The sequence below is a fragment of the Stegastes partitus genome, unplaced genomic scaffold (assembly GCF_000690725.1).
Source record: "Stegastes partitus isolate 25-593 unplaced genomic scaffold, Stegastes_partitus-1.0.2 Scaffold1101, whole genome shotgun sequence".
In the NCBI taxonomy this organism is placed as follows: domain Eukaryota; kingdom Metazoa; phylum Chordata; class Actinopteri; family Pomacentridae; genus Stegastes; species Stegastes partitus.
In genome coordinates this window covers 178,148-187,078 of record NW_007578832.1, presented here as the reverse complement: position 1 = coordinate 187,078, position 8,931 = coordinate 178,148, and the positions used below count along the sequence as shown (strand labels likewise).

At 41.5% G+C, this 8,931-nt stretch overlaps 1 protein-coding gene across 2 annotated transcripts in view; it reads right to left on the bottom strand.

Annotated features, from left to right (window-relative positions):
- rbbp8l (retinoblastoma binding protein 8-like) overlaps positions 1 to 8,931 on the bottom strand; it is a 26,715-nt gene that overhangs the window by 15,406 nt on the left and 2,378 nt on the right. For both annotated transcript variants that reach the window (XM_008296121.1, XM_008296123.1), the window contains exons 2-6: positions 5,683 to 5,776; positions 5,552 to 5,594; positions 2,675 to 2,770; positions 496 to 608; positions 210 to 285 (exon numbers count right to left, since the gene is read on the bottom strand). In XM_008296121.1, coding sequence (XP_008294343.1) covers positions 210 to 285; positions 496 to 608; positions 2,675 to 2,770; positions 5,552 to 5,594; positions 5,683 to 5,743 — 389 coding nt within the window. In that variant the 5' untranslated portion in view covers positions 5,744 to 5,776. The remainder of the gene's footprint in view (positions 1 to 209; positions 286 to 495; positions 609 to 2,674; positions 2,771 to 5,551; positions 5,595 to 5,682; positions 5,777 to 8,931) is intronic.

The window sequence follows — 8,931 nt, the reverse complement described above, 5'->3', positions numbered from 1 at the left end:
TCATACAAGTCATAGGAGACTCAAGACTGCTGTGAAAATTAAAATGCAACGATATGCTATAGAAGCAAAAAACAACACACAGTTCACATTTGTGCTGCAGTGATACCTACCATGAGAAATACTTGAATAACAACAAATATTACACAAAAAAATAGAAACCTGATGTCTAAAGCTTCCTCCATGTTCATATTCACATGCAGTATACTCACTCAAGTGCTGCTCTTAAATTTCTGATCTCATCTCTCAGCCTTTTGTTGTCCTTCTTCAGGTTGTTAATTTCTCCGGCTACAACAACAACAAAAGACAAATCAGGACATGTAGGACAAAAATGTTCCTTAAACTTTTTTTTAAATAGTATTTTGCATTTTAAATGGAAAGAAAACATGGAAGGGAAAACTTTGAATGTCAACAAAAGCAACAGTAGGGATGCAGATTTGTATGAAACATGAGGATCAACGTGTTACTGAATTAGAAAGTCAGTAAAAAACTGGATACCCAGGAGGGAGATGTGCTGGAGGCTCTGAATCTGCGTAGCTTCAAACTCCTGCTGCCGTCTCTTGGCCACGTCCTGCGTTACTGTACATCTGTCGCAGAGTCCCGCCCTCAGCCTGCAGAAAAAAAAAACACGTAACATCACGTAATAGACTGGCTCCAAAACACTCATCTAAGCAAAATGAAGTTAAAGGTACAGTTAGTCTTACAAAAGACAAGTCGAATTTGCACGTATGAAAGGACTGTTGGTGCTGCACCATAGCTTGGCCCGGTGTGATCCGTAGACTGTTCATTGTCCAAGCTACTGAAGTGGTTCTCATGGAGAGTTTCAGCAGAAGGCAGCTAATCTTGTTAGCTACCGGCGACTCTCATCTAAGATTCTTTTAGAGTTTTGCCTAACCGATGGGGAATGTCAGGTATTTATCGTCTCTCTCTCCAACCACGTGGCGCATAAAAGGCCGAAGACGCACATGCTTTAGGGTGTGTCATCATGAAACTACCAGGTGAAGGATGACATAAGATGCTAGTAGCGGTGAAATTGTCCGTAGGGGCATCATAATGGCATTGGAGAGCCCAACTCCTTCACTCCACTCTCAAACCGTCCATAGTGATCCTCTATTGAGTGTCTGTGAAGGTTCTCCAGGTCGTGGTTGTTCTGGTAGATGAATCGTAGCAACTGCTTGAGTTCCTTGAAGACGTTCCACCTCTCATCCAAGAGGCTCCATCAGCTCTGACTGACTCATATCCTTAAGGAGCCATTAACACCTGAGTTTCGGTTTCTACTGAGTGTCCCTGAACCTTTAGATGCAGGGGAACACTCAGGGAACGTTCCCACAACATTGGCTAACATTAACCTACAAGTTGTACACATGTTTTAGGGATTTCTAATGTTTCTGTGAGGTTGGAACATCAGATGTTTGTTCGTATATTTCAGGAACCGTTTACATTCTGTCATCTGAGGTCTTGCTAACATCTTGACAATGTTGTTTCTGATGTTGCAGTGACAACATCCTCTGTCGTCAACCAGCCTATAGAAGAACGTTCTTGTAACATTGTCTTACAGGTTCTGCAACGTCTTCCAGCAACATTCCCAAAACATCAGAGCCAGAATGTTTGTCACATAACCAGAACGCCTTTTAAAAACCATCTACAGCCTCGATATAACATCTGGAAAGCATTTTTTCAACGTTGCTTTGAGAACATTTGTCCGTTGTTATCGTGAAGCATAATCTGTGTTCCTGACAACGTTCTCTGAATGCTGACTGGGACGACTGGATTTAAATATTACGTACTTCATCTGACTTATGTTGGGTATCTACAGACATTCTGGGTTTGCTTCATGCTTTGTCCTTCTTTCTTTTTATGTTGTTGTTCTTGTAGTTAGTTTAGGTTTTATGTTCCTCCTCTTGTGCTCATTTGCTTTGATCAACCAGGATATATACATGTTCCCCTTTAGGTCATAGTTTGAGAGGTTAGTTAAGAGTTTAGTTGGATTAGTGCAGCGTCTGGCAGGGAGGGAGGCTTGCTGAAACCCTGCCAGCATCCTCAGGACTTTCTACAGAGGTGGAGAGCGTTCTGACATCCTGCATCTCCACATGGTCCTCCAGCTGCAGTGTGTCGGACAGAAAAGCCCTGCAGAGGGTAGTTAGAGGAGCTGAGAGGGGCATCGGAGTTTCCTTCACCTCTGTCCAAGAACTTCTCCAGAGCTGCTGCAGGAGCAGGACCCTAAAAATTATCATGGACTCTTCACAGCCTCTCCATCAACTATTTGAACTGCTGCCATCAGGAAAACGTTTCTGGAGCGTTAAAGGAAGAACCTCCAGACTGATCAGCAGCTGTCAGAATGCTGAACTGCTGATCCAGATATGCAAACACTTGTTTATTTAAATTGCTTTAAGTTATTGGATCCTGAAGTAATGCTCTCTCATCTTGCCTCTACTACTGTTGGATGTACAGCAACATGACGGTAAACTTGATTTGATTTTTGCTGAGTCATTTTTCTTTAGTCTTACCTCAGTTTGGTTAATTTGACCCATTTTTAAGGGCCCAGAACTCAGTGTCTGATTCATTTTCTTTAATCCAAATGCAACTCCTCCTGTTTTGTAGTTTAGTCGCTTACAAATCAAAAGCTAATGTTTGCAGAGGTTCCAAACTTTTTTCTTCTCTGTTTTGTTTTTGGTACCTGTTTTCCAGAGTCTTGATGTTCTCGGTGAGCAATCTCTGCTGTTCTTTCATCTGCTGGTTTCTGGTGAACAGTTCCTCCATTCGCTTTGTGTCACTGAAAGAACGAGACACAGACGAGTTCAGATACTCTTCACATATGTTCTGTTTCCTTGACGTTTTAAGGCTGCGTTTCCATGTGAGCTTACACTTTGCTTCTCCTATTCCCCCATACGTGGAGGCTATTCATGTATCTCATCATATGTGAGAGAATAATATAAGAATATATATTATTGTTGCTCTAAACATGTCTCGCAGAGTTTTATTTTAAAAGTTTTTCAAGTGCCAGAACATGAAAATCATCCCGCGTCATGTTAAGATTAGATCACTGTTGTTGGATTTAAAGCTATCGATGCATCAGGATGTAAACAGATTTTAAAACACGATAGTTTTCTGTCTGGCTCAGGAGTGAGATATGACAAATGAATCTGTCTCAATAAACAGCGATTGTATGCGTTCTTTAACTTCTAATGCTGCAAAGCTGCCACAAAGGAATGAAGGACAACAATGCCACGAGGCCTGTAGTTTAACATGCTCAGGATATCTCTTCTTTATCTGCCTCCACTGAACCGAGCAGCCACTGAACGGCTACGTGAAGCCGCTTGTCGACTCAGTAAATCAAACTCGGCTCTGACTGTTGGCACCACATGAACAGATCATATTTGTCATAAGAAGAAGAAACCCTGATGAGGAAGTTGAGTTTGTATTACAGATCGAAAGCAACAGAGCTGCTGCACCCAGAAGCATGAATGAAATGTGAGTTACTAATAATCAGAATCACTGCCTGTAAAAGGTGCAATCAGAGTTAATGTACACGTTGCTGGGATGCAGGTTTCCTGTTTAGCAAGTGTAGATGTAGTCTCTTTAAGCTTCTCAGAAAAACAACAAGTTATGTAAAGAATAAATAATCAAGTATATAAATAAACCAGCTGAATGGTGTAAGAATTTTTTTTAATTTTTATTTTAGCTACTTGGTGGTGTTAAAAGGTTTTGGGAGGTGATGCTGTTGTGTTTCATCGTGTGGAGGGCTTCAGTATGAGCAAGTTGGCATATTCAGACTTTAAGTCGGCCCGACGACAACTAAATATACTAAATATAAACTAAATATTAGAGATAACAAGTATCATGAAGGAACTTTCTGCTTCAAACTCTCCCATAAAAGGAGAGGTTTAACAAGTCACAGGACTCTTCTCCTGCACGAAATGGACCAATCACGCGGTGCTTTCTTTAGTCGACAGGTTGTTTTAATGAAGAACAACGAAGAATATATATTTAAAAAATATGATGTTAGAAAGCGCTGCTGCTGCAAATGATGCAAGACAAGAATGCTGGTAGAAAACGAGTAAAAAAGAAAAATTAAAATCAGTGCAGCTGCTTATTTTTAACTGACAGCTGCACATTAGAGCCATATTTTTATTTTTATTTGCATATTTCTATTTTTTTTCCTATTTTGTCCATTTTTCTATTTTCATATTTCTATTTTTATTTTCATATTTCTGTTTTTATTTTCATATTTCTATTTTATTTGCATATTTTTATTTTTTCCCTATCTTTTCAGTTTTTCTGTTTTCATATTTCTATTTCTATTTTTCATATTTTTATTTTCATAATTCTATTTTTATTTCTATATTTTTTCTCATTTTTCTATTTTCATATTTCTATTTTTATTTTCATTTCTTTTTTTTATTCTATTTTTTATTTTTTATTTTATTTTATTTTATCTTTTTTGCACTGCATTCTTCGTACTACCACTTTAGCTCTGGATCTGGGAAACACCGTCTCATTTCACTGTGTACTGTACAGCTGTGTGTGGCTGAAATGACAATAAAGCCCTGTGAACTTTGAACTGAACTTTAAACTTCATACATTTAAACATGATGTTGTATCGAAGCTGTAAACAGACCAAACATAAAAACATATTGAATGAATAAATGTAGGTTTCCATGGTAACACGATGCTGTAACTACGCAGCTTCATTCGGTGATTTTAGCAACGCACAGCTCAGCAGGATTACAGACCAAACACATCCCCTCAGCTGAGAATCTGAACTGTTCATTAATAATCACCAGGTAACGATTTGGTTAAAGGGAGACGCGTCTTTCAGCCGATTTAAATCTGAAACTCTGATCATCACCAAACAGCATCAGCTACCGTCCAGAGATCTTCACCAGAGATCGAGCAGGTTAGGAGCCTTTGTCATATGAAAACTCTGACTCTAGACTCGTCGTTCCTGCTCCTCCACTGAGCTCACTTTGTAGTTCAGCCCTCTGATAAGCAGGTTAGACGTTCAGGTTACCGCGGCGATGCACCTGATAAGAGGTGAACCACCGCCTCAAAACTTAAACCTGAAGTTGCCTGAACAACCTGAACTCCTATGTTGGAGCACAGAGCGCTGGTCGTAGCAGCACCAGGTGGCTCAGTGCTTTGCAGGTTCTAACAGATACAGTCTGGTCCTGCTGCAGGATTTAACGGGTTCATAAGATAACGCTGTTGAGCCACACTGAGCTGTGATGATGATGATGATGATGATGAGGGGATTTCACTTGACGTGGCTCCTTCTGCATTAACCTGCAGTGTTAAGGCTGTAAAACGATCCCTTCTCCTTCACACTTGTTCAGTTCTGAGGAAGAATGAAAGTTTGGTGACTCAGCAGCAGACGGGGAGACTTGTTCCGACACGAGCGTCGCTCAGAGCTGAACTTGAGCGTGCTGCAGGTGCAGGATCAGAGTCCCGCAAATCCTCAAGTCCTGCTCCGGCTGAACTCTTATCTCGTTAGACTTGAACGTCTTGTCTAAATGCGACTGTCCGGAGACGCCAGGAATGTCAGGAACTCACTCACCAGCCCTTCTTGTTCGACAGCTCCTGGACCTTCCCCTGCCAGCCTGGTGATTCAAAAACACAAAAAAGACAACTGCTCAGGAGGCGTTGAGGTGAAACGATTCTTCTGTTCTGTGCATGGTTTCCACTCACCCTCCACTTCTCGCTCGTGAACCTCCCTCAGCTTCAGCAGAAGGTCGTTGAAACACTCCATCGCCGCTGCAGTCACCGTCCAGCCTCAGTTTGACTTCAACACAAAAGAGAAATAACGTTTTGTCATGTTGTTCACAGATTTAAAGAAATTGCGTTTATTGCCTTTAATTCTGAGGTGAACACTGGATTGGACACACCCTGAGTAAGAGAAACTTGTGGCGCTCACAGTGGAAACCAGTGAATCAGTCAGAGCCGAGGCACACGGGCGTTATAGCCTCGAGGCTGCAGCAGCGTCTGAGGCGCTACGGCGCAGTTTGCTGCTCCTCACATGTAGCAGCAAATTTTTTGTTGTTATATCGAGGATGATTAGAACAGGTCGGACCGGTCGAGCAGGTCTGCAGTTGGTGCTTTATGAAAAACAGCTTGGATCGCTGGAGATCTGCAGCACTTTCAGAGACTGTGTAGAGTTCTAAGAGGGAAACAGAACACTGTGAGAACGTTTCGTCAATGAACGTCAGCGTTTACAGCCTGGACCTGGTGGATTTAAATTAAACCCATGAAAGGACGGATGAAGGTTTTACTACATCTCCCTGCTTGTTGTTTTTAAGAAATCCATCCATTATCTCTACACCTTAATCCTCACCAGGGCCATGGGGGGCTGGAGTCTTTTTAATGGGTTCTGTTCGTTTTTCCTAAAAACCTGTCGGATAGCAAAGTTTAGGATTGTCAAGGGTCAGATTATCGAGTCATGACTGTAGTTGCTGGTTTTGTTGGTCCTGATGCTGCAAATTCACATTTCTGAGTTTATGATCAAACTCATCCAATGAGAGTTAAAACAAAATAAATCATTGTCTCTACTTGGGGCTGCACGGTGGCTCAGTGGTTAGCACCGTCGCCTCACAGCTAGAAGATTCCCAGTTCGCGTCCTGATGAGGACACCCGGGATCTTTCTGTGTGGAGTCTCGATGTTCTCCCCGTGCAGCGTGGGTTCTCTCCAGGTTCTCCAGCTTCCTCCCACAGTCCAGAAACATGCTGAGGTTAATTGGTGATTCTAAATTGTCCGTAGGTGTGAATGTGAGTGTGCTTGGTTGTCTGTCTCTAAGTGTAGCCCTGTGATAGACTGGTTACCTGTCCAGGTGAACCTGCCTTCACCCTGAGTCAGCTGGGATAGACTCCAGCCCCCCATGACCCTGGTGAGGATTAAGGTGTAGAGATGATGGATGGATGGATTTGTCCTGTGCTTTTTAATTTTGTAAAACCTTTTTTAAATTTAGTATCTGGACAGTTCTTTCCTTTTTCCTCCTAAATGTTTTTTTTTTGTTGCCTTTATTGGATAGGACAGTCGAAGGGAGACAGGAAAGTGGGGGAGGAGAAAGGGGGAATGGGTTGCAGCAAAGGGCCATGAGTGGGATTCGAACCCATGGCTGCTGCATCGGAGACTATAGCCCCTGTACATGGGTCGCCAGCTCAACCAGGTGAGTTAAAGCGGAGCCGTTTCCTCTTAAATTTGATTTCACTTTTTTGTTGTTGTTGTTTTAACTGATTTACTGTTGCCTCTTTTTTGATGAATTTCATGGTTTGTGCAGTTTTAGATCTTTTTTTTTCAAATCAAACACACCTTGTGAAACTGAATACAGCAACATGATCCACGCTGAGAAGGAAATCTGATATCACAGGCGTCCTTATTGAAACAAATGCCTACACTTCATCCAAATCATTTGTCATCTAACCTGGTGGGCAACAGTTCAAGTTCTAAATTCAAATAGTTGTCCATCAGGTCTTCTCAGGCAGGAAAGGTTTCTTGTGATGATATCACAAAAAGATCAGCATGAATGTAGACTGTAGCTGTGATCCATGAAATAAGCCGTCACTCATCCCACAGTGGGGACATTTACTGTGTTACAGCAGTGAAGGGGGACAGCGCAGACAAACAAATACACATATTCAGATTGTACAACTTCCTCTGAATGTGGAGAGAACTTTACTTCACACATATAAATATTAAACTCAACGAGGACGAAGGAGGCGACACAAAATATAATACGTAGGGTAGAAGTACATGTAGGGAGTCTAACAGTGGATCTCCTTTTATAAGTCACTACGCTGATATAAAACACCAGCAGATTAGCGTCTCCATTTCCTCACATGGACGTACGACAACGTGCAACAACCCTCATCAGCTGAAACTCGTGTTTTTCTTGTTTATCGGTTGCAAACTGCCCTCAACACGTATTTACCTGGATGCTGGCTGTGCAAACGTTTTGCTGTTTGCTGAAGGAGCGTGACGAGAAACTCTCCCAGACGTGGATCGAGATCATAAAGGCTGCTTTTGAGTTTGAGCAACTTGTCAAACGCACGGATAAATATTACTGAAATGCTGTTTACCCATTTTATTCTGCAAATAAAAGGATTTTTTTTGGAGGGAATAGAGCAAAAAATCCTGAGTGATCCATTCAATCTATGTGGAGTAATTCATCTTACTATGTGGTTAGGATTTAATCTGAATGAGCTGGTTGTTTATCCTCCGTTGTAGGAAGTAATTAGAGAGTAAATCTGGCGTATTTCCCAATAACATACCAACTATTGACCTTGATTTTTGTGTCACGCCTGTCAGATCTGAACGTTTTTAGAGTATTTCTCTCATATGAGGAGATTTTTTTTGTTTGTTTTACGTCACATTTAATGCAAAATCAACTATTTAAAATAACAACTAAGAAGATAGATTCTTTCATTCAAATCCTATAAATAAACCACTGACTTGTGTTTCCTGCAGGAACAAACTCTTCTGACTCAAACCTGAAATAGAAGATTTAAACCTTCATGTTGTTATGCTGTTTATAGTGTCGCCGCCCTTTTTACTTGATTGTACTGACGGATCGTTTTCTCACTTTTAATTGTTCACGATCAAATACGTTTCCTGAGCTTTTCACGCTAAGTGTTAGTGTTGTTAGTAGACGGGAAGATGCTGCACCTTTTAGGTTTTTTTCACCCGGAGTGCAGCGAGATGAGAAACGATGGAGGGATGACGAAGTGCTAACGAGGTTAAAGCTGTTTTTATTCAAACCCTGTACGATCCTTGTTTTCTGCATATCCTGTGACTCTTGAGGCTGCAGATTAGCTCCTACCAGGTGCAGCAACACTCAGAGAACATCTTTAGCAAAGCTATTTCATAAATCACAACATCTAAATGACCCACGTGCCCGTTTCTTAAATGCATCCATCACCAGGACAGTTTGTTAGTTCAGCCCA